Source organism: Cinclus cinclus, chromosome 21 (assembly GCF_963662255.1).
Source record: "Cinclus cinclus chromosome 21, bCinCin1.1, whole genome shotgun sequence".
Lineage (NCBI taxonomy): Eukaryota > Metazoa > Chordata > Aves > Passeriformes > Cinclidae > Cinclus > Cinclus cinclus.
Genome location: NC_085066.1, coordinates 5,224,636 through 5,250,151, shown reverse-complemented (window position 1 = coordinate 5,250,151; position 25,516 = coordinate 5,224,636). Strand labels below are relative to the sequence as shown.

The window sequence follows — 25,516 nt, the reverse complement described above, 5'->3', positions numbered from 1 at the left end:
AAAAGCAGAGATTGAGCCAAGGCTTCAAATTATATCCATCAATATAGGTCTGCTGATTCTAAAGGGACAACTCAGCTTCCAGCAGGTCCCTGGCTCAAGGTCATGGGCTGTAGCAAGGCCACTCTCCATCCTCTTCTTGATATGTTTTATATATATATATATATATATATATATAAGTTTATCTTCCTTAAAACACATTAATTGAAAATGCAAGTTCTTGGATATCCTGCCAGATTTTGGATGTTCAGGCCTCCAAGCTTTTAACTTCTAAGTACAAAACATTCTACAGTATAGTTCATAAGACAGAAACAAGGGCCTCAGCAAAAACCTTGCACTTACTAGCACAAAACTTCAGGAGTCTGGAGAGTAAATAGGAGAGGGATTGCTAAACAAAGGAGGAACAGTCAGTGCTCCAGGATTTTTCTGTGGAAAATCTCAGTCATATGGACTCAGGAAAATCATCAAGTTTAAAGAGTTAGAAGCTGTTTTGCTATCATGGAAAAAAGTCTAGTGAAAACACAAAAGCCATCTTCTCCTGAAAGCTGTATCCTTTGGAGAGCGTGGAGAGCAGGGACATCCATTGGGAGACTGAGGGGTAGAAAGATAAACAAGGGACACAGGATGGCAGGCAAACAAGGTGAAAACAGAAGAGCCTCCTTTTGCCTCATGGCTAATTTACATTAATAAATACATTACAAAGGGAAACCTTTCAGTGTGGGAATACAACATCCAGCTGATCTCCATTCTGTTAGGGCACAGCTCAATCCTAGGAGAGGAAAAAGAAGATCTAAGAAAAATATTAAAGGAAGCCATTTTCAATTTTAAACACAATCTTAATGTGATGGAAAGGAAAAGTAAGAACAGCTGAAAGACACCCAGGGTCAGGTCAGGGAGAGATGCCTTGGCTGAAGGTACTGCAGTGTTTTCCGTATTTGTTTGCTTTATTTTTAAACACCAAGAGCCTTTGCTTGAGCAACACTTCCTTGAACGAAAAGGAAGCAGAGGAGGAGAGAAGGGCTGTAGAGAGAGAGGCAAATGGGGTTGGAAAAATATGATCTCTCCAGCCACAAAAGTCAAAATTACTGTTTGAAATTGAATCCTCCTGGAGTACTACGCAGGCATGGGGGAAAAGGGGAAGGGAGGGAGGGAAGGGAAGGGAAGAAAGATTTATTACTTAAGCAGAACTAAAATTCTGATTAGAAAAGGAACATTCAATCCATATCCAATTTTCAGATCAATGGCAGATCTGAAACTGGGCTTGTTGTATTTTCCTCTCCTTTGCATGCATAAGAACGCTGGGGAGGTGGACTGTGTTTTAAAGGGGAAAAAAGTCCCTTGATCTCATGAAGCCCTGAAGTCTTATATTCCATTTATAGCTCTAGCTAGAATGACATCCCCCTTGATTATCAGGCTGTCCAATCCAGCTGCATGTGTCAGGGCTGTATGAGGCACTAAGTGAAATATATATATGCCCTTACAGGGTTTAGCACACTGGGTCCAGGCTGTAGCTCATTCTTCCAGGGTACAGGCTGTAGCTCATTCTGACCACTGCTCCTCTCCCAGGAATCACTTGTTAAGTGGGTTTTGTTTGGTCGGGGGTTTTTTAAAGAACTTTTCTTTTTAGTGCACTTTTATTTCCCAGTTTAAGCAACACAAAATGGCACCAAAGAAGGACGTAAAGAAACCAGCAGCAGCCGCAGCACCAGCACCTGCACCAGCACCAGCACCTGCACCAGCCAAGCCCAAAGAACCTGCCATCGACCTCAAGAGCATCAAGGTAAAGGGGTGAGCATGTGCAGGTGTGGGCACGCAGGGAAAGGGAGCACAGGGCTGCCCAAGAGCTGCAGTGAAGCGCTGCGTGCGCTTGGTTCCGGTCTGGGGACTGCGAGCAAATGAATGAGTAACCTCAGCCGATGGGTTTGCTGACCTGCCTGAGCTTTTGGCCATTTTAGTAGCTGCAGGGTGTAAGGCATGCTGCACGATTTAACGAAGGAGTGAAGCCTGGGGATGTCAAAACTATGCTGGAGTGTGGACTTCAGAACTTTTTAGCCAATTGGTGCCAGTCTCACCTCTTTGGTAAAGATAAATTTAAAAGAAACACGCAACAAAAAAACTCCCAAAAAACCCTAAAGTAGGTACACGAGGACAGGAAATGGGGCTACTGAAACTTGAAATACAACGTTTTCCCATAGCTCTGTACAAAATCTGATCTTTTATTGTTCAAAATTGTTTTCCAAATTTTTGAACCACCCGATGACCTTTTGGTCACGTGCTTTGAGATCAATATGACTTAACTTAAAAAGAAACAAAACCAAACAGTTTAAAACTGAGAGATTTGGCATATTTGCCTGTTTTCATTTGCACTGTACAACAAACATTGGTGAGACCATGAACAAGAAAGCCATGGATGGAAGCATTTGAAGTGATTTCCTCTCATCCTTAGATGTTTGCTCAGAGTTTATAATTTGCTGCAAATTGAAAGGAACAAAGAGAAAGAGTCTTTTGGAAGTTTCCTTCTGACTGCACAGTCATTTGTTCTCATGTCATTAGATTTTGCATGTCAACCAACATCACTAACTGTTGCCCTGACCCTTTGAAGCAAACTCCTCCATTTTGGGAGATTCTTTACTTAGGAAAAAGGAGAGGGAAGCTAAGTAGTTTGGAGATGAAGAGACAAACTAGTTTCTCTGAGTAGGACTATAAATAGTTATTCTGCACCTACCTGGCAAGCTGATTGGTCCCAGGAACAATTTGCTAAATTCTACATAAAGAATCATGCCTATTATGGGTAAAAGAAGGACAAATACTACTGATAGGACCTATACATGATTAATTGTATTTCAGACACCTTAATACATGTAGTCCTGAGATGTTAAGCTATTTAGTGAAACTTCTTCAGGTTTACTTTAATTTTCCCCATCTGTAGTCAGTATTTTTCTAAAAAAGTTATCTTCTCATAAGATTGAAGCTGATGCCATTGACATGAGGAGAGGGGAAAAAAAAGACATTTTAAAATACTTAGTATTTTGAAGAGTGCATGGAAAAACCACTAATTTTGAGCAGACTGTCTGAAAATTAGATTAGGCCTCACAATACACTAGGTGATGGGAGCCAAGGTAAATTTCCTGCTAAACAACTTAATATGATTTGATAGCTGTCTATGTCCAGTTAATCTGGAGAAAACAGAATTTTGAATCCCATTGAACCTAGCTAATCTGTCTTTACATAAATAATAATATATTACCAGCTAAAAAATGTCAGATCGCACTCTGAGGCATCTTTGCTGTTCACTCCTTTACCCAAAGGCAATAGCAGCAAGAAATATATACTGGTAGAACAGAAAGAAGTCTTCAGGTTTTGTCATATTCAGACTGATAAAAGAAGATAGAATTTAGGGAGACTTTATTTTGAAAGATACCAGACCAAATATTTTCTTCTGGGTCCCAACCAGCCACCATGGGGTTTTACCCCTTTCAGGCAGTGAAGAGAAGCAGTTTCAGGTTATAAGTAACTTGTCTAGGCTGTGTGGCAGAGAAAGGAATCAAAGTTTTCTGAGGCTTAGCCCAGTCCTTCAATTATTTATCAGTCCTTCCATTCAATCACCAAATTCTCAGCATGATAAAAGGTACAGCACCATTTCCAGCAAAACTCTGGAGGCAGGGAGTACTTAAAACTAAACTTGGAACTCCGTGAACAATCCTGACCTGGGGGTCTTTGCAGTGATTTACCAGACATAGAGACAAAAGCTACATCACTTTAAACAAGGGGATCAGCTGGGCTGTCCTGCACTCCTCAGGGAATTAGCAGCCATGCCAGAGCTTGCTACTCAAGAGAGGAGACTGAGAATGTCAGACTACAGTGCCATGATGATTTGAGGAGCCACACAGCAGGTAAACACACAGAAAGGCTTTGTTAGCTTTTATAAAGACACATCCAAGCCCCTTGTTACAGCAGGGGTGGGTAAGGGTAGAGTTGTCCAACCAGGGTTTACAGCAGCCAAATAAGTCACATTTGTGCACTTTATTCTCAGTTGGCAGCAAAATTCATAACAGTCTCCAAAACAAACATGGTGGTCTACAAACATGAGTAGTGGTTCTCTTGGTGGTACCTCCCCACAGAGATGCCCTTCTTGGTCCATCTTCAGGGAATCTGGTTTTCTGGACTTTTTGGAGTACGTATTTCACAACTTTGGTGCTTTTTTTCCCCTCCTTCCTTGGGAGGACTCAAGCTGGGTTGGTCTATCACCATCAGAAGCTGTGATAAAGTTGTGACAGTTCAGTTTTCTGTTCTTTCTCAGTCTCTTGAAATTAACCCAACAAGACCAAATATTTGATGATATGTTAATGCCAACAGCAGCTAATATAAAATGTTCTATTTCTGAGCAACATCTATTAACTATAACAAATGTATATTTCCAATTTTCCTTATTGCCAACATGACTTGGATTTGCATTGGCACAGAAATTAAAGATTAAGTAATAATTGAGAAGAGAACAGGGCAGTGGATGCATCTGAGAGCCATCACTAGGAACCAACCGTGATTAAAATCAAAATGACCATATAGATAATTTTTTTAAGAGACCCTCAAGAATTCTGCAATTAAAACCCAGTGCACTCCTATAAATACAGCTTACCTGTTTTATCAACCTTCTTCTCCTACACAAGCCTGACTGAGAAGAAATGTTTAACTCATGAAAAGACCCATAGGGATCTATGTCTACAACAACTGGGATGAAACATGAATGATAAAGATGTCTCATGCTTGGTTTTGCAACTGAGGCAGTGGGAAATGGATAAACTTCCCATTGCACAGATTTGTATAACTTAGTCCCTATTACCAACAAGAAAAGTATGTTGGTTTTCTTGTGGAAATTTAAGGGTCCTTCCCAGCACGTGGAATCAGCCATTGGACAGAGCCCAGGCTCATAAAATCAGCGGGGATGTTTTGGGATGCAGGTGCTGAAGATGCTGAGGGCAGTGTTTCACAGGCTTCTGCTCTGCAGATGGTGATCTGAATGTCTAGTGCCCTGATCTGGTCACAGACTAAGTCCTTTACTTCAAGGATACAGCTGAGTATCTTGAGTAGAGAAAGAGATTGGGCAAGTGTCCACAGTGGAAGTGAGGTTCAGGGGTACATAAGGTTTCCTGTGCTGGTGTTTTCAAGACTGAAATGCCAGGACATCAATTATGCCATGCCCAACTGCACATAAGCCACCCAAATGTTTAGAAGAAAAACAATTAAAAGTTACCAGCTAGTAGTAAAGACTTGCTAAAATCTTGTATAACTGTGTGATGCATGATGATGGTGCCTGTTGCATGGAAGCAAGCCATGGTTGTTTTAACTGTGATTGTTTTTAACTGCAGAGCTCTTAAGGCAGTAAAAAAGTGTTTCTCCAAGTGTCCTTATTTCTTGTTACATTCACTGCTTGAGTAGGTCATCTCTGAACAGACATCCATTGCTTTGGATACAACCAGAGAGAGATAAGCTCACTAAAATGCACTGACAGAAAGCTCCTGGGCTGGAGGGCAAGAAGAACTGCAAATGTCAGCTGAAGCACTCAGAGAGCTGAGACAAATTGTGCTGCAGACAAATTCCACATGAAGCCATGGAGTGAGTGCAGGAATGTCAAGAGTAGCTTTGCTCAGAAGTGCTAAGGGCTTTCTTAGGCAATGCAGGTTTTTACTTGAAGCTTTCAGCTCAGCTCTTCAAATTATACCTGATCTATGTCCAGCTGTGACTCCAGAAGGATTCCCTGGGACTGGTGATCTGTTGGATAAAGTCACCAGTCCCAAGCGTCCTTACAGGTAGGAAGGGGACAAGTGTCAGTATGAATTCAGTCCTAAGAGATGTAAAGGTGCCTCTCAGACGCCCATCCAGACCAGCTTCCTGCTACTGCTTTGACCCACGACACCATCCAGGATCCAGCCCAGAACAGCCACAGTCACAGCCCTGGCCTCTGTGAACCTGTCCACTGTGAACCTCTCCACTGACACGGCACAGCCCACACTGCTGACAAACACAGGGCAGCCAAGGCCTGCCATAAACGTGTCCCAGGACAGGCAACTTCCACAAGGACTGCACACCAAGACATCCCCTTGGGATGCTGTTGGAAACACCACACAAAACCCACAGCTTAGTTCTGTTTACAAAGTTTTGAGAAGAACTTTGCCTCCTTTTCTTCCTAAACTGCTGCTGAGCAAGGAGCCCATCAAAAGTAGAGACTACCCACATATATTAGTAGAAACTTTTCCTTAATGTTGCTAGCTAAAAAAATTGTTTGAAAAATAATTATTTTTTTTTTCTTTAAACAAGACCCGTTCTTAGTAATTCACAGCTTTAGGAGCATTTTAAAAAGAATACCTGCAGCCTTCGGAGGCTCTGCTGAATGGCAAACTTTGGTAGAAACAGTAGAAAGCAAATTAAACAAAATGTAACATTTTGAGAGCTCATAGGGTAACTCCAAATGTTAACAGGAGTTACGTGGCAGAGCCTTAGTCCCATCCAAAATCCCATATTGAGAGCTCTTGGGTAACTCCAAATGTTAACAGGAGTTACGTGGCAGAGCCTTAGTCCCATCCAAACAGCCTCACAATATTTCTAAAATACGGTTTTAAGCCCCCTGAGAGCACAGAGACATTGTAAAAGATAGTAACAAGATATTTGAGTTAATCTTACATAAGGCAAGAAGAAGGTGACAAATTTAGCCAATGACAAGCAGAGAAAGAAGTTGTCTGTAAGGAGATATGAAATAAGCAACCTGGAAAATCGCCCTTGTTTCACTAAGGCTTTATTACATCTTATACCCACTGCCAAGAAGCACTTTCAGCTTGCTGGTTTACCACAGGGCACTTAAATGTCAAGTAGCAAGCGTTTAAATTACATTATAAACTCTAACAGTGCCACTGGGAGGCATGTTAAAACAAGAAATACCTCCAAGAGCAGGGCTCCAGAGCCTCACACCTTGTGTACCCCCTTCATTATACACAATAAAGCACAGAAGCAATTAGAAATGGGACATGTTTACAAATGAGCACAGCTGAAGGCACTTTTTCCCCCCGAAGCTGATGGAATGTGTTCAAAAGGATATGATCAGGAGTGCAGCTACAGCACATATCACACCCAGACATTTCAGAAGGGCACATTAATTAAACGTCAAGGCTCATCCAAAAGTTTTTGCACAGCTGAAAAGTTTTGAGTTTTAAAAATCTAGGAACTGGAACATTACACAAAATGCTTAGGAAAAAAGTGAAATTAATCTGCAGTCAAGTCATTTAAACAGAGATATTTGTGAACTGTTCTGTCAAATCTCATAGTATCTTGCAAGCAATTTTCTCTCTTGTATTAATATGGGTTGTTTTTATTCTTTCTTCAGTTGTATTTCTATTTTTAGGCAGCTCTGAACTCAAAACAGACCCCAGTTTCTCAAGAGCTCTTCTTCTAATGTTTCTCTGCCTCATATGGCAGGAAGCTAAATCCATCAGGCTGTTAATTCTTACTTAAATGAGAAGCAGCCTCTCTACAACCTGTGGCACTGATTGCACAAGTTATAGAAGTGAGGTGAAGGATAGGAAAAGGACAACCTGCTCTTCAGAGGGCTTTGGAAGCTATGTAATCCTGCACTCAGAGATGTCTACTACAAAAGATGTGCAGATGTATTAATCAAGGAGCAGACATTAATAGTGAGCAGGTATCATATAAACTACTTTAGGCACAATCCTATATTAAATTCCTTTAAAAAATCTCCCCCCCCCCAAAAAAAAAAATCCCTCCAGTCCTTTCTAGAAGGCTAAATATATGAGTATCCTATGAGAATCTCAAATTTTGTCCTCTCTGATTTTCCAAGACATCTGATATGTCTTAGCTTCTTTTAAAGAGACAGTACCTTGAACTAGCTGGTGATTCCCTAACAAACTCCTAAGATTATTCACTTCTTGTCATTCACCCAAAAGGTAACAAGCAGATGGAGCAGCTAAATACTTTAACTCCCAGCAGCACTTTTTCCCAGGGCTGTTCATCCTGTCCAGACCTTTCCTGAGTTACAGTGAGCTCAAGGCAGCTGCCTCTCAGCACAGCAGTACTCAGTCCCAGTGCCCAGCAGCCTAAAGTGGTGAGTGCAGCATCACACTGCAAAGCTTGGGGCCCTAGGGCACATAAACCAGTTTTTGTGGGAAATCAGGAGTTCTGTTCATGATTTGGAAATAAGGATTTGTGTGGATTTGGTCTCAATTTAGCTGGTGATAAAGAGTTGCATGCAACCCCATCAGCCCCCACTTTAACTGGGACCTGGTCAAAATGCCTCTGGCAACAGAATTACTAGAAGGTAGTCACAAACAATGCAAAGAACAAAGCAAACAAACATAAAAACCCCAAACTCAAAACACACCACCTTTTTCTTGGGTGTAGATAGCCTTCTGGATATTTCTGCCCATAAATAAGGCATATATGGACTTAGAGAAATCCAAGTCATTCTGGTCTTTCCCATGTGTTGTAGTTGCTTTAAGCTTTCATTCTTTTTGCTAGGGGTGTGGCACTCACTTTTTGTTAAACTGAACTCCCTGAAATATCAAAATCTTCCCTAAAGCCTTGAGACTCACAGCGTCCTCTGACAATGCAGAGAACCCTGCCAGGATTAGAACAAAGACCAGACCACTGCAAAATACTTCTTTGTCCCTTCTGAATTTTCTGAAATCTCCTTTTAGAATCAGAAATCTCACCTTTCATTTCTTTTAAGGAGTATATGAAATATTATTCATCTAGGGCATTTTGTAGCAGCCCTTACTGAAAGCAAGTACACTTTAACCCCTAACAGACCTATTGTCTTAGAGCAGGGCAATTCTTAATTTAAGTGAATGCAACATGCCCATGCTAGAATATTCCTCCCCAGTAAAACTCTGCCTAGAGAGATTTTATTCAAGGATCAGTACTAAAATGAAGGACTGATATGATGCACTAGTTTTTCCTCATCTGAACTCTGAGCCAAACTCTCATACAGTCAAAAGACAATGTTCTTATATGTAGACCCCTCTCAGCTGATAATATTTGATAGCCCATTTAGAGTTGGATGACTAATCCAGGTACCTGTTTTTTATGTCCAACATAAGTGCACTCCAATTATTTTATGCTTGGCATCTTTTGGAATGAGTTTTGTTGTAGCCAAACATAGAACCTACCTGTTCAAGAAAAGGAGTTTAAGTTTTACCTAAAACAAAGAAAAAAAAAAATTCAAATCTGTTTTCAGAGGAACATTTCCCAGTTGCCAGCACTGGAGAGCAAGATGCTGAGGGCAGAAATAAAATTCCCCAAAAATCAAGATACTACATTGACCCAGACACAATTTCAGCTTTGCCAAAGCCTTTCAAAAGCTCCTCTACTCATGCATGGGGACTGATGGCCAAGATCTTGATGAGCTTTCTCACTCACCTGAATTCCAGCCCCAGCCAGAGTAAATCAGGAGCTCTGCACTGTGCTAAACCTGTGTCAGCAAACCCAGGGCAAAACCATCAGCCCCCTTTCTGTGCAGCCACACCTGATTGTGGCTACACCATCATGAACACATCCCTGTTCCCACAGGCTAATAGATTACAGACAGCAAAAACACCACCAAACCCAACAACAAATAAACCAAAAACAAAGAATTGTCAGCAGAACTTTTTCATACTCTGTATATTTCCAGATATTTCTTTAAAAATGCAAATAATTTGTTTGAACAGAGCATTTTCCAGATAAAATGGGAAGCTCATAAAAATCTTTGCAGATGCATATTTATTTTATTTTTTTAATAGGAGGTAGGATGTTAGTATCTCAAATCCACTTAATTAGATTGTTCAGTTTAGAAACAACAGTAAAATTAAGTCTGATTGAATTTGATTCTTTCATTCAGAGTATTCAACATACTGAAAAGACACAGTTCATAAAGGTTGTGATTGTGTCTTTTCAGGGTATTCTCCTCAGGTATATTTTCAGGGATTCTCTTCAGGATAACCAAGCCAGCTACAGGAGAAGGTTTTTCTCACTAATTGCATCTCATCATTAGAAAACCAGGAGCAGTGACCGCTTAACAGAGGCAACCCATAGAAATTAAAAGTGGGTATTTGAGTTCAGAACTGGGAGTCTGTTGTTGTCACACAACTATTCCCATGCTGGCTTCAAGACACTCTTGATCTGGTTGAGGCAAAAGGGAAAGGAAGACACTTGGATCAAAGTTTGCCAATCCTTTTATATGTCTTAACATCCATTTAAATATTTGACCTGGTCTTGAGGGATGCTACGTGGTGGGCCTTGGTCTTTGTTACTAAAGAAGCTGCAGCCTCTACCTCCTGCTCACTGTCTGTAGGCCCACCATGACCACCCTGCAACCCAAAACCCAAGTGCCCCTTTCCCCACCATGAACAGCCATCCTTCCAGTTCACAAAGGCTCTGGGGGTCCTTAGCTTCCATCACAGCTTCTCCTTTGCCTCAGCCTCACAAACACCTGAGCAGCACCACTTCTGTACATACCTGTAAGCTCTAAACCCAGCACCCTGGTGCCCTGCCTAAGCCAAGCCCCAGAGGAAGAGTATCCTCGAGACCACAGGCTACTACGAATACAAATTTCCCACTGCCCTGCAGGGTACATCTGCACATCAGCCACTAACTTAATACACTTGGTTCCAAAGTACACAGATAATTTTTCCCTTTACAATGTTAAACATTTGGGAAACGTGATCAGTGCGGAGGAAGAGCTTCACAGCAGGATACCACCTCTGTTGACAGATAACTGTTCTACTCAATGTCAACAACGGGATCCCCCTGAGCAGGCAGGCAGCAGTACTACTCATCTAATGTTGGGGACTGTATTATCCGTGTAAGGGGTTGAGCAAAGCCCAGCAAAGATATGAGGATCATTCAGCTACATCTCACACATCCTGCAAGCCACGTGTGAAACCAGCCAGATGGCAGACATGTGGTGCTCCTCACCCTCCATGCTCCTTGCTCACTGACCCTACAGCTTATCAGAGAAATAGAATCCTTCCCTATAAGGAAGTCTTGGTAGGTCTGGACAAGGAATATCTCCTCCTGATGGTATGGACCCAGAAAGTGCTGACATGAATCAAACTTATTGCTTGTCACTCCCTGCCCCTCTTCAGCCTCCTAAAAATAGCCAACATAAGATGTCCATCAAGACATGGAGCCTCCTGTCACTTTGCCCTAAGAAAGCTAAAGAACTCGCCAAGGGGAGGGACCTCTTCCTTCTGACACCTAATCCAGGCAATGCCGTCAGCACTAGCGGATAAATAAGGGGAAGAAAGGCAAGGAAAGCAGGACCACTCTCAAGAACCTCTCAGCTAATCCTTCCTGCCTGTCTGCTGCTCTGCATTTCCAACTCAACCATGGTGGGTGCACTGGAAAGCTAACAGTTAGAAGCCAGCCAGTGTTTTACATAAGTAAATCGGGCTTCTTGCCTACGTTAGGTCTTGGAGGGTGGGGGAAGGATGGTCCAGAAGACAGTTTAGGTTTGCTTGGTTTTCCTGTTTAAACCTAAAGGACTAGGAAACGTTTTCCAGTTAGCCTCCAGTTCTGAACCAGGCAGCAGTACTAGTGCAGCTCCCATAGCTTCTTGACAGATGGGTTACAATTTCCTAAGCTTTTTTTAATCAAATGCAACCAGCTAAAGTGGTGAGGAAAAGTCATATTTTTATATCAGCAAATATCATAGATTAGTACTTTATGAAACAATGTACCATCAAAAACCAGTTTGAGTCATAAACTTATAGGGATTCATCTCATTTCTATATTAATGAAAAAGAGTTGCTTGTTTAGAAATACTAATTCAAATTTTATAACTAAAATTAATCTCTGCTAAAACAGTAAATGGACCTGACGGTAATTAATTACTTCTTTTTTAGTTAAGAGACTTTCCATTTTTGTTGATTCTTGCCACAGCTCTGACTTTCCCTGGGATGTAGATTCTAGTGAAAACTTTAAGTATAGACTTGCTGATGCATTTTTATGCAGGAAGTTGCTAGATTAGGTTGCTATGGCCTAACTACATTAGGCAAGACAGAAGTGAAAGCACCCAGGTACTTCATGCTATTTACTTTCTCTCAGTGCATTTTCAGCAGTACTAGTTCTCTTTTTTCTCTCTCTTTTTCTCCCCAAATACAGTCCTTCTCTGCTGATGAAATCAATGGTAAGTGAAATCAAAGTTAAATTTTAACAGGGGGCAGGAGGGGGAACAAAATGGTTACCAAATGCTAAATATTTACTAGCCTTAACAGCTCTTTTGCTGTCTGCATTACTTCTGCACATTTGACAGGCCACTTTTTTGCTCTTCTGGAAGATGACTCATGGATTGAGCTGGATGCTTTAGAAAACACACAGGTTGTCCCCCAGCCCCCCTTCCTAAGCTATTTTTTGTGATTGATTTCCTTCCAACAGATCGAGTTCTCCAAGGAGCAACAGGATGGTAAGTCACAAGAAAGCTGATGCATTTTACATGTATGTGGGTTCAAAAAAGAGCTACAGGCTCAGAAATTAACTTTTATGAAACAATGAGCTAAGACTTCATCTGGTTTAAATCACCACACTCTTGACTTCAGAACGCTGATGATTTATGCTGAACAAGAAGGTGACCCTAGACCTACATGTAATCTGGATGCTTGCTTACATGCTCTCTGAACTGACAAGTTTATACCATGGTACAAAGAGGAACTACACTGTCTCTACCTACTGAACATTCTTCAGCTGTGCTCCTGTTCTGGCTCTTCACAAGGATGCTGAAAATAAGTCTTGAACTTGACAGTCCCAGGGGAAATAGGCAGAAGCAGGACAGCAGAAGGTGGAAATGGGCTGAAAATTTAACTTAACTGCAGTGACTTTGCAACCTCACATGAGCAGAAGATGTAAGAGTTCTACATGTCACTTTTGCCAGGAGGTGTTGTAGAAGGGGAGGAACCAAGGCTGTTTTACTGTAGAAATATTCTTTAAGCATGGAAATAGTCAGCAAATAAGTGGCTTTGTGTAAACTGGTGCTTACACAATGGTCTGGATATGCTGCAATTCTTGAGCATCTTGCTATATTATTTGATTCACAAGCAACTCACAGCTCCCAAATTTTTTGTTTCAATCTTCTAGAAAGAGACAAAAAATTCTGACATAAACAATAGTTCTCACTGAAGCTCTGGAAATCTATTTCTAAGTGTATCAAATAGCCTAAGATATGCATTTGGGCTATATTAACTAAAATTTAAAAATGTCAAAAAATCAGTAACACATAGAGTAGACTGAAGAAAGTGTTTAAAAAGGAAGATAAAAGGATTTCCTAGAAATTCAGAGGGATTGGAATAGCTAGAGACAGATCATGAGAGAGCCCTAAATTTTGTGAAGATGAGCCTACTCTTGGTAACACCATCAAAGCAATAAGGAGAGGTATAGTGCAGCAAGTGGGACTGGTCACAATTCTCTTCTTGCAGTCCAGACTCTCTTGGTCACAAAAGAAGTCATTTGGAATCTTCCTTACTTCTTAATTCTGAAAATTTTACAAAAGGATTGGGTGAGTTTATGGAAAAATGTCCTTAATTCAAAGCTGCTGGCAAGTGTAATGAAGCAAAATATTTCTTTCAGTTTCCCTTCATATTTCAGATCATCCAGTTGCTGTAACATTACAATGGCTGAACCAAGCAGCAGAGCAAATAGAAATTACTTGAGAGAGGGAGAATTTCCCAGGAGCAGATATGCCCACCCTCAGTAACTGTTTCCATCCACACAGGCTGATGCACCAGCAGCTGGGTACTACCATCCTCAGACAGACTTTAAACATTCTTGCTCCAGCACAGCTATAAACTAGGACTGGTTATTTAAAAAAAAAATAATCAAAATAAAAACCCACAGCAAAGATATATTGCAGTGAAATTAATGCCTGAGAGACAAAAATCTATCAGTCCTTTTGTCCAAGCTGGGGAGCTATGTTCAGAACCCAGTGAACATAAAACTTCATGGGATTTACAAAATGGAGAAACTCTCCTGATGGCTTTGCTGTTAGCACATTGGCATTGTTTTATACCTCACTGTAGCTAAATGTCATTGATTTAGCAGACAAAATCAAGTTCAAATGGTGTAAATCAGCTCCACCCATCTCAGCTGCTGGAGCTGATATCAGGGAGCTCTACACAGGACCAGAAGGCCAGAATTTCATACCCTGCAATAAAAGCTGGAAGGAAAGAGAGGTGGCAGCAAAGGGTTGTAGGTGTCTCACGTGAGACAGTAAGAGGACTGGTTTCAGATGTGTTAGATTAAAGCCTAGCAGGCTGGCACTGTGTATCAGCACTTCTACTGGGTGCCAGCAACAACTCCACCAAGGTGGTACAAGGAAGACTAAAGCAAAAACAGAAATAACTCCACATCACATCCCCAGCACAAGATGAATGAAGACATGTTCCAAAATAGGGTTTCTTGCTCCTAAACCTGCCCCAAAGCAGAATGAACATTACACAAGCTGTGAAACACAAAGCCTGTGTGGCTGCTGGATGAGAATCATGGCCAAGGAAAAGACATTTTACTCAGTTTACTTGGAGCTAAATCACAGCATCATCAGACACTGCAGTGCAGAAGAGATCAACAGCACAGACCAAGATGCTTGTGGCATATGGGGTTCAAGATTGCTTTTTAACCCCACAGTTGACCTTTGTCCCCTCCTTTTTTTTTTAAAGCCACATTTCTTTATTAAAATACTTTAAAAAGCCAAAAAATATAGTAATACTATTGACATGGAACTTCACAACACAGGATGAAGGCTGGCAATGCAATGAAGGCAACTATCTGTGCTGGTTTTTGTAGGAGAAATGCCTGTACATGAAGGCCTCATGCAACAAGGGGAAATAAATGAACACTGATCACTTGGCAGCACTGAAAGAAGTGAAGTCTCAAAGTGAACACACTGAAAATGCACAGGAAAAAGCATCACATGAGTACTTCCACTGGAAAGGTGGAATAGTCATGCATCTGTAAGAAGCAGGGACAAACTACAAAGAACAAAAAAAAATAGAGGAAAGAAACATATGTGGAAATCCCACTGTAAAGCAATTTTAAGGGAAAACGAGTAAAAGCATTTGAAATCCACCTTCAAGTTTCCTATTAGCACTGTGTTGTTGAGATGCTGGGATTGCAGGCAGAACCCACTGAAGCAGGCAAAAGTTTTGCACTGCCAGGCACTTGACAGTCCCAGCTCTCTGGAGAGATAAGGTGTAGTGGAGAACACTATTCTTACTGTCTGCTGCTACATCATGTGAAGAAACCTGTTCTTGAATGACAGTGTTGGTATAGAACTTATCTTTCCCTGTCCTTGAAATAACTACAGGGCCAATCACAAAGTTATTGATGGCTATTAGAGACAGGAAAGATATGAAAGGTAGATATAAAAGTTTAAAAATAGTGAAACTGAAATGTCAGAGGGGAGGAGTTTTTCTTGGGACTGTGGGCCAAAGATTCCCCTGGAGTCAGTGGAACAGTGCCAGGAGACAACAGGCTCACATCTTTGTCAATAGGGAGCTGCCTGGCTCAATGTTGCTTTTCTCTTGCAGACTTCAAGGAGGCCTTCCTCCTCTTTGACAGGACTGGTGATGCCAAGATCACCCTCAGCCAGGTTGGCGATATCGTCCGGGCACTGGGCCAGAACCCTACAAACGCAGAGATCAACAAAATTCTGGGAAACCCCAGTAAAGAGGGTAAGTGCCCTACAGTCTTTTGGGCCGTTCCTGAGATTGGGGAACAGCAATTAGGCAGCACCAATAATCACAGCAGGAGAGAGGGGAGCTTTTGCTCTGATGGGGAGCAAGGGGGACTATGCAACAACACATGGCACTTCACTCATTCCTTGGGAAGAGAATGATGCTGATGGGCATAGAGGAAAACCCTCTGCTTAAGACACGGAGAGTTCTCTAAGGGGACTGTTTTGGTGTCAGCTCAGTGCAGGTATAACACACACTCACTGCTGCTCACAGTCCATTAGTGCCTCAGCCTCTGCTTGGAGAGCTGTGAGTCCATTTCTTACAACTCATACTCAGCTCTTCAGGTCCTTCCAGTGCAAGAACTCCTGCATAAGCCACAACATGCCCTGGGACTGGAAACCCACTTGTATATTTTAGCTGACTGGAATGGTCTTCCCAAAGCTCCTACAAACCTGGGCACACTGAAGCATATGTTGGCCATTTACTACTGCAGCCATTTTTAATTTCCTTTTCCTCCCTTTTAAAGATAAAAAGAAAAGATAAATACTATAGTCCCCCTATTTTAACAAGGACCTAGAAGCAGGTGATCCCTGATTTCAGTCATGCAGAATCATATTAAGATGGGCTAAATTATATTCACATCTGGCCTGGTAAAGACAACTCTGAGGAACAATTCAGAAAGCTTTGGCACCATCAGGAAACATTGAGGACTAACACAGAGGTGAGATTATACCAGGACTTTCAGTGATTCCAGCAATAACTGACAATGACTTTGATACATCTGCATAGTAAAATAGGTTTTGTAACAACTGTATAAAGAAAAATAATCTGTCCATCTATTTCCATCTATTATATTTTGATGCTGCCCAGAGGAAGGCTGGCAATGGAAAGATCCAGGAGGGAAGAAGAATAAAAAAATATTATTTTATTTGGAAGCCTTGCTCAAAAAATCTCCAAAACAAACAAAAATTAGGAACACTTTGGGAAGTTCTCACTAAGGAACTACAACTTTTGGCTCATGAGAGGAAAGAGGTTACATAGACTCAGCTCAGGAGGTCTTAAACCTCCATTGTGAACATTCCCAAAAAACCCACCACACTGTACTTTCCTAGTTTTAATTAGTTTATTCTTTTGCTATTAGGCTCTGCCATCACATCAAGGAGACCCTGAAGAGGTCAGTAATATGTGAGCAACCTCAGCAGCCTATTTAAGTCACCACATCCCACTCTGGTTACTTTTTCCTCATTGCTGGGGCTCAAGATTTTTGTTTGGCTATATTCTGCAGTTCCCTCACTCCCCAAATATTTTCAAATATTAATTCATACAGTAAATTTCATTTATGAAAGAAAAATATAGCATGCACACAAGCATACTATGTGAGAAGGATCCCGGATGAGAAAAATCAGATGTACGTGAAAATTAACTCATAGGATAAGAGAATCCAGATTCTGCAAAGGAACTGTCAACTTCTGAGGCAAAGACTAGAGTAAAGGTGAAAAAGAGCTGTGAGAAGGAGATAGGGCAGGCTCTTCCACACTTGAGGGCATATATGCCTAAGGAATACACATACAAATATCTAGCATGTAACAACTGGTGGGTTTTTTCCAGAGATGAATGCCAAGAAGATTACTTTTGAAGAGTTCCTGCCCATGCTGCAAGCAGCTGCCAACAACAAGGAGCAGGGCACCTTTGAAGACTTTGTTGAAGGTCTGCGTGTCTTTGACAAGGAAGGAAATGGCACAGTCATGGGCGCTGAGCTCCGTCACGTGCTGGCAACTCTGGGTAAGGGAACATCCTCTCTGCAAGCACTTCAAAAACTGCTGCTGTTTGAAGGCATGAGAGAGGAAGGAAAGGTAGTCCAAACAGTGTGGAGAGGTAGGAAGCTACCAAGTCAGACAAGACTCCAGGTTTCTTAACTGTGAATCCACAAAAAAAGCAATCAGAGCTTTAGGGTTCCTACTAAAGACCAAAGGAAAAGGCTAGGCTTATGACATTTAAATTCAGACAAGATATTAAGAGTGACTGTTATTTGATGAATAGAGACAAAAGTCTGTACATCTCAGTGACATAACACAAATGGACAAAAGTAGAGGATTTGCTGCACAGAAGTTTCTTTTATTCTGTAGGAATAACTAGAATCCCTATGCTTATATGTCTCTGTCTTCTAAAGCAAGTTAAAATTAATGAAGCTAATGTAATACATGGGTATTTTTTCACTAACTCAGAAAATAAGGAAAGCCTTTGGAAAAGCAGTAGGTTTCAGCCTCAGTTCTGCGTGGAAGAATGAAACAAGTTCTCTCCATTCTCAGGTGAGAAGATGACAGAAGAAGAAGTAGACGAACTCATGAAAGGCCAGGAGGACTCAAATGGCTGCATCAACTATGAGGGTAGGTGCAAGAGTTCAACATCCATCCTGCATTTCTCCTCTTTTACAGTTTCATCACAGCGGCCTTTTAACTTCTCAGGCAAATCAGACAAAGCTCCAGCTCAGTTAGGCCAAAGGACTCATGTGTCAAAATGGCCATGGCAATATGCTTATCCTGCAGAGACTCCATTCAGCCACAGCAGAGGAGGCTGTTTGGATCAACACCAAATCTCTAGATTCTGACTTTCTGGAGAGCAGTTGCAGTGATTCTATCCAACATCCAATAGCAACTGCTACACTTATGCAAGAAGAGAGCTTAATTTGTACAACATTAAACACTTAAAATTTTCTATCACTGTATCAGATCAAATCTGACCAGGTACTAATTTTTAATGCCATCAGCTCATGAAGAGCTCTTAATTTTAGAGTCATTTCCCAAGTTATTTCCCAAATGTTATATAACATTTGCTGCTCCTTCTAACTAGCATATCTGTATTTGTCCACAGCATTTGTAAAGCACATCCTTTCTGTCTAGGAGGAATTCCCCAGGTACCAAATGGTATGTTCTTCTCATTTGCACACTTAACTTAATCTCCTTGCTATCCATAAAGGCTTCTGTGTACCCATGATCAACACAGGCTACAGAACCATGACACCAACATTTCCCCAACAATATGAAAATAATAAAATAAGACTGTTGTCCAAAAGCAAAGATAGCACAAGCACAGGTTCCTAGCTCTATTTCACAGCCCTGTAACTCATTGGTGTTCAGTAGATTTTTCAAACACAGTGCAAACTGACAGTCTGAGACATTTATCCTACAGGCACAATTGAGATTTAAAAAAAAATTTAAATCAAAGCAACACCTTCCAATAATTTGTAGATTTCTGTTAAGACAGAGTGGCCTGAATACTCATGTGAGCTACTGAGAACAGGTCTTCAACCAAAATAATCACCTGAAGTATATTGTCAGTCATTATCAATCCAAAACAGGGATTCAAAATTATTTATCACTTCTCCTATGAGTAGGGGAAAATAAAAACAAGAACCCCATCCCCCCTGCCCCTAGCCTTTATATGCTGCTATTTTGTCCAGAGGAAGAAAAAAATAATTAAAAAAAAACAACAAAAATACCCCAAAACAGCAGCTGTTTTTAAAATGCAAATAAACTGTTGTGGGCTTATGTGAACTGTCAGTTGTTCTATCCAAGGAAATACACATTCCCAGCTGTATGAAACAAACACCTCAAAACAGAAATCAAGGGCTCACTTTGTCATTTTGCAAGTGTTTCTTCAGCCAACATTGACTTCAAATAAAACTCTCCCATTCCTTCCCAGAACAAGCCAAAATTAGAAAGACCAGATGGCACTCAAGATACGCCTGAAATTCTTGTTCAGCCTGTCAACATGGAAACTGCATAGAACTGGATGATACAACTCCAACCCCACCATTTTTTTACCAGCACATCCATGGCTATCACCTTTGGGTCACTACACTTTCATTTTAAAAACTTGAGCTTTTTGAATAAACTCTACCACTGAATACACTCTATCATCTAGGGTCCATCCATCCCAGTTATCTCTTTCCATGTTATTTGCATTGAAACAATGTAATTTCTTGGAAAAAATAAAGCATCCAGAAATCCTTGTGGTCACTTTGTGGCTCTTAAGTCTTTTTTACCCATCTGTTCAAACCCACTCGAACCAGCAATTAGCAGTTAATTCATTTTCCCTGTATACTGCATACCACAAAATAAATTTTTACAAAAAATATAAATATGGACATTTCCATTAGGTCACTTCACTTCTTAACAAAAAATTGTTTGGGGTCTGGGAGGAAGCATAATTAATTTGGGCACTACCACCAACATCAGCACTCACAACATTTTTGGGAGAAGAAGACCTGGTATCTGTTGTCAGAACAGCTCCAAAGGTGGTGGCAAGATTCAAAACCAGGCAGGGTGGGCCTGCTGCAGGGGACTGTTCACAGCCACTTTTCACAGCAAAATCTCTGTACTGCTGCAACAGCAGGTAAACAGCACTCTTAGGAGAGAATCCTACCTGCTGCCTTTATTTACAGATTTATGGACAACTCAAAAGAGCAATCAGAAGTTACAGCTACCCTGAAATGCTCTGTAACTGGGAAGAGGCCCAGCAGCAGGCAAGAAGAGACCAACTACCCCTTCTGCAGCAACAGTGGGGATAGCCATTGCTCAGGGAAGTATTGTTACATCCCTGTCCTTAAATGCCACTCCTCTCTCTTCCTTAAGTGCTCATGAAACTGCCTTAATCCCCATCTGGGTATCAGCCTGTTCTATTAAAATCCCACCTTGCCTTATTGAGTTGCTATGCACGAAATGACCATAATTCAAGTGCCAACAGGTGCAGTGGGGGTGGCTGGCACCAGAATAAACCACAGCCCTTCAAACAACAGCTGCCTCTCTTCTGAGGCTTCCCAAAGAATCTCCCTTTTAAACCCTCCCCATGCTGGTACACAGGGCCAAATGAACCTGTGAATTATACCCTGCCCAGAGAGTTATGCCAGCAGATAGCTTACAAAGGCTTGCAGTTGCTACACTCAAAGTGCCAAAAAAAAAAAAAAAAAAAACCAAAAAAAACAAAAAAAAAAAAAAAACAACCACCAAACCTGGATACAAGAAAGAAGTAAAAAGGAGTTACTAAACTTAATCCTAAAAGGGCAATTATAAAAGTGTAGGATACATAAGCAGACTCAAAACACTGCTACACATTCTACTGTTCCTCAACATCCTGCCTATACACCCATGCTCCAGGCAGTTTCTCTTTCCAAGAAACTGTGGATCTCAGTTGTTGGGAAAGCAAAAAAACTGAAAACCAAACCAGGATTTCATTATATATATATATATATATATATACACATATATGTGTATGTGTATATCTACATGTACATGTACACGTATATGCTGCCAGCCTCTTTTTCCCACTGCTTTGTCAACATTGCACTGACTTATGGTCACACAACAAAGGCTGGACACAGCCCTAAAGGAAAGGCCAAATTTACAACAATGGGGTTTTTTTTTTCAGAATTTGCAAATTTTGTTAACTTCTAAAATATTTGGGACCCAAGCAACTAACAAAGTCAGATGACTTCTCATCACTGTAGAAGCAGACAGGTTGTTAAGCTCACTAGCTTTTAAAATGTCACATTCAAATTTTTGTTTAAAACAAAATGCCAGGTTACAAGACATAATAAGGCTGACAGTATTTCTCTGGATTCTAATTGCAAGGAATCAAGGTAATACTAACTACATTACTCTCACTTCTCAAAAATTAAAGTACAAATAATTGTTACAGACAAAACAGGAAAACAAAGAAAATATTCTTTTCCTATTAAACTGAGGTCAAGACACAGAGTATTTCATAGGGATGTACAGGGAATGGATCATTATGCTATCCAAAGGTTTTAGTAATTTTAAAAAATTTTCACCCTAAATTGAGGCAAATAAAAATGTTCACATTCTCATAAGATCTTAAATAACTCAGTCAATTATAAAGAAAAGGAAATACTTTATATACTACCAGTCTCTTTCAGCTAGTGACAGCTTCAACATAAACCTTTTTATTTATCCATTTTGAAAATGAAGAAACAAAAATATTCGGAAACCTAATGACAAGAGATTTTTTGTGCTTTTTTGAGAGACACACAAAACTGTCTTAAAATCAGCTTGAATTTAATCAATAAATCCCACCAAAATCATACCCAGTCTGAAAGCACAGCTTGGAAATGTATAAACAGCTTTGGTGCCTCATCTGTACGAAAACAGAGAAATCTCTTACTTCACCACAAAACCATTTAAAGGTTGACCTTTTTTCAACCTACTGCCTCCATACTAGTAAAACAAGCATCACTCCGAGCTCTGTTCCTGGGGAATGCTCCTCACAAAAGGCTGCTTTCCCTTATATTTTGTGTCCACCTAAGGAAAGAAACGCTGTGCACGATCAACCCCTCCAGGAGTGACTGAAGACCCCAGCAGCTGAGGAAGGAAAGGCAGCTTGCATCTGTCCAGGCTCTGAACAGAAAAAGCAGCTCTCAGTCTCTGTCATCTGACACCTCTCGCCATCACTACATTTGCTTTGTATTTTAAATAGAACATGGTTAATGAACATACTTTCCACTACTCCACCCAACAGGCAGTTTAACTCCTTGGGACCAAATTCCCAGAGGAAGGTCAAGCTGTGAATCACCAGTCCTTGGTACGCAGCACTAGATCCAGCAACTTGCGTGGGGAGCAGGGCAGCCTACAAAACTGAGGGGGAAGTGTCAGAAAGTTTGACAAGAGGTGGTTCCAGGGATTGGCTCCAAGGATGTAACTCTGCTCTTGGCAGAGGCTGAGTTAGCCATGACCACACATCTCCAGAGCTGTTTCTGCCAGGCCAGGGATAGCCAAGGAGCCCCTCAAAGAAGGAGATTCATGTGCAGAGAGCAGAATGGGTTTCAGACAGCAGGGAAGTGCAAGAGGAGCAATGTCCCTCAATCTAGCACTGCTCAAGGGCCCAGGTCCCGGTCTACGAAAAGGCAGAGGATGTTTTCTACAACTCAGAGTGCTTTTCTCTAAAGGTATCCTTGATCCAAAAGTGTCAACCATGTTATCAACAGAAAAAGCTCTTATATGCAGAAACTGAGTATCAGAAACACAGATGCTACTCTAAAAAGGAACAGCTGTTTCTGCACTCTGTCAACATTCTCCCTGGTCTTGGGCTGTATTTTAATTTATTTTAGAAGAATGGTTTCCAGCCAGTGGGTGATGCAGCTCTGTGCAGACACAGACACCACATGGACAGAAAGGGACATTTATCCAGGGCAATGCACAGCAGGTCAGGTGTGCCTGATGGGTCAAGAGACAGCACTTGAGTGTTGAACACAGTGAGCTGCACCCACTGCCCCAAACTCATTTGGACAAAGACTGTTCAGACATGTCTCCTCAAAACCCTCTCCGTGTGGCTCTTTTTCTCATTCCCAAGAGCTGCTAGGCACTGGTCATTTCTCCCTCCCACCTACAGACCAAGAAACTGAGGAAGCACAACAGGCTATAACATCACCTGTGTCCTCCGCACAGATCTGCTAACCCTGACCCTCATGGTGCAAGGGCAAACCCAGGACAAGAAAGTTTAGCAAAGACATCCTCCTTCTGGCAGGCAAACTTGACTGTTCACATCACTAAGACCTTTCAGCCTTCCTATCTATCTTGTTTACACTAGTACTGAGGTATTTTTTAAAAGCCACAGTACACACAACCCTCCTATCTGAACAAAATGTAACATCCCCAGTGACGTTGACTGGCTTCAATAGCAAAAGATTTTCTTTTTTTCACATAGCTCCCCTCTTATGGCACTGCATGCCATTATTACAAAAACAATTGTTCCATTTCAGCATGTTTTCAACCAAACCTCAGACTTTAAACACAACACATTTAAGCACCCTTCTGAGTTGTTCCAGTTTTGCTTGCAGGTCTCTAGAAGCGGGTGGATTTAGAGCCAAGTTTGTGTTTCCAGGTTGCTATTCTATACCCCTCAAATCAGTCAGGGGGAAAAAAGTGCCATTTAGTTCTGTTTCTTCCTCAGAGAAATTGCCAATGACCAGCACTCTGGACTCTGCCTGTGTTTAAATCACCCTCTCTTTTAATTTTTCATTCTATTGCTGGTTTTTATCTCAATTCATAGTCTCTACCTTTGTCCCTCTCTCACCAGATGGGGCAGGGGGAGGGGAGCAGTTTATTTGGAATTTAATTCCCAGCTCGTTTTTAGCCACCACACAACTACTATCTTATTGCCAATGCAATCTTCCCACAGATTTCAATCTACTTCCTTCTTATGCCAGGGAGACTGACTTTTACAGGAATACAAGGAAGTGCTCAAACATTTAACAGAGAAAAGATACTTAGTAACTTATTATTTTTCACTTATTTTATAACAAAAAATGCCATTTCATTTACCCAGACACTTACATTTACTTTAAAATGAAGTATCAAATGTTGCTGAAAATATCAAATTTCACACACATCTACCTTCTAGAACAGTACATATCAGACCAGGGTTTATTAGAGCATCAAGCTGAATTTTCCATTATCAAAATCGATGGTTTGGGAGGATGGTATAGATTAGTTCATAAACTATCATTTCTCCACCAATGTAGCAATAATGGGTAGCAGCACTCCTAAATCAAACTGTTCGTTGTAAAAGAAAGGCTATTGCCAGCCCTCTGGAAAGGCCTTGCACTAACAAATGAATGAGGCAGATTGATAAAAGCCATAAAAAAATCCATGTATTTCCTCAGCAGCATGAAAAGTATTTCAAGAGAGATTACTCACACTGGTAAAATGAAAGCAGTGATAATAGTTATTTGTGATTATACTTGTACACAGAAAAATTCACATCTCCTTAGTTTACATGCATCATTTATTTTGTTGGAGAGTACAGTCTAATGCTGGATGAAAGGCATTTAGGCACAGAGAAATGTCACAGGATGAACTGCCGCCAGCAGCTGCAAGGAATTCAGCTCATGCTCAACCTCACAAACATCCTTTGAAGCTCACTTGGCCTCTTCATGGTCTTGTGAATAAAACTGGTCAACGAGGAGCACATTATGAGAGGGACCAGGACAGGGAGACAGCACAAAGTCTGGAGAAAGCCAATGCTAAAAGCAGCACCTCACACTGGCTCAGCAGTTATGTTCTCCATAGCCACCTGGAACACTTCTTTTCCCTGTGCTGACCTTTTTCCTTCTCACCTCCCTGTTATCTGCTAGGCAGCAATAGGAACTGACTGTTGTGCCTTTAGCATACATCAGAGCATGTATGTTGGAACAATTTCCAACCTTTTTTGATCTTATCTAGCAGGACAGGGCTATGTAGCACTGGGGTCATGTCCATTTTCCATGAAGGCAGAACCCTGAGAAAACCAAAAGTGAGAAGGAGTGCCTAACATGATTCTACCTCACCACACTGGAGGTTGTTTTTCCACGGCTCTGCTACAGGAACCAAGAAATCACAAGTAAACTCCGTGCACCACATGGAATAAGAAGAGTAAATGTTTCTCTTGTGATTGCCATGAGATTTGCGAAGCAGGCTTGGAAGTGAAAATGTGAAGAAACAAAGCACCTATAATTTGTTACAGCTGGGGAAGAAAAAGTCTCATGCACTTAAGCCAATCACATTTTGAGGGTTTTAGTCTTGAAACTTGATTCACACTTAACACAGATTTGCAGTTGGCAGCCAGAGAATGCTTGTACTTAAGGGAAGGCCTTGTGATATAACCCATTTTAAAAAGAGCTCCTTTTCATGATAGAAGTGTTACTGAATTCAAAGCCCTTCTGGAACTGGCAGAGTTCTACAAGCCCCTTTTAAAAAGTCTCAAGAGCATGGCCATGCTTATCTTTTTATAGCTGGATATAAAGGAAGAGAAAATAATGA

At 41.1% G+C, this 25,516-nt stretch overlaps 1 protein-coding gene across 1 annotated transcript; it reads left to right on the top strand.

Moving 5' to 3' along the window:
* Positions 1–1,657: 1,657 nt before the first annotated feature.
* Positions 1,658–18,604, top strand: MYL1 (myosin light chain 1). The gene is made up of 6 exons (XM_062506661.1): positions 1,658–1,777; positions 12,418–12,445; positions 15,558–15,701; positions 17,313–17,486; positions 18,014–18,091; positions 18,576–18,604. Exons 1-6 carry the CDS (start codon positions 1,658–1,660, stop codon positions 18,602–18,604), a joined length of 573 nt encoding a protein of 190 aa, XP_062362645.1.
* Positions 18,605–25,516: the final 6,912 nt, after the last annotated feature.

Bases quoted from the DNA above. Each gene is read 5' to 3' on its own strand.
- MYL1 (XM_062506661.1), top strand. From the start codon at position 1,658: ATGGCACCAAAGAAGGACGTAAAGAAACCAGCAGCAGCCGCAGCACCA. The intron at 12,446-15,557 runs GTAAGTCACAAG...TTTCTCTTGCAG, and splicing joins CTCCAAGGAGCAACAGGATG to ACTTCAAGGAGGCCTTCCTC. The intron at 15,702-17,312 runs GTAAGTGCCCTA...GGTTTTTTCCAG, and splicing joins GGGAAACCCCAGTAAAGAGG to AGATGAATGCCAAGAAGATT.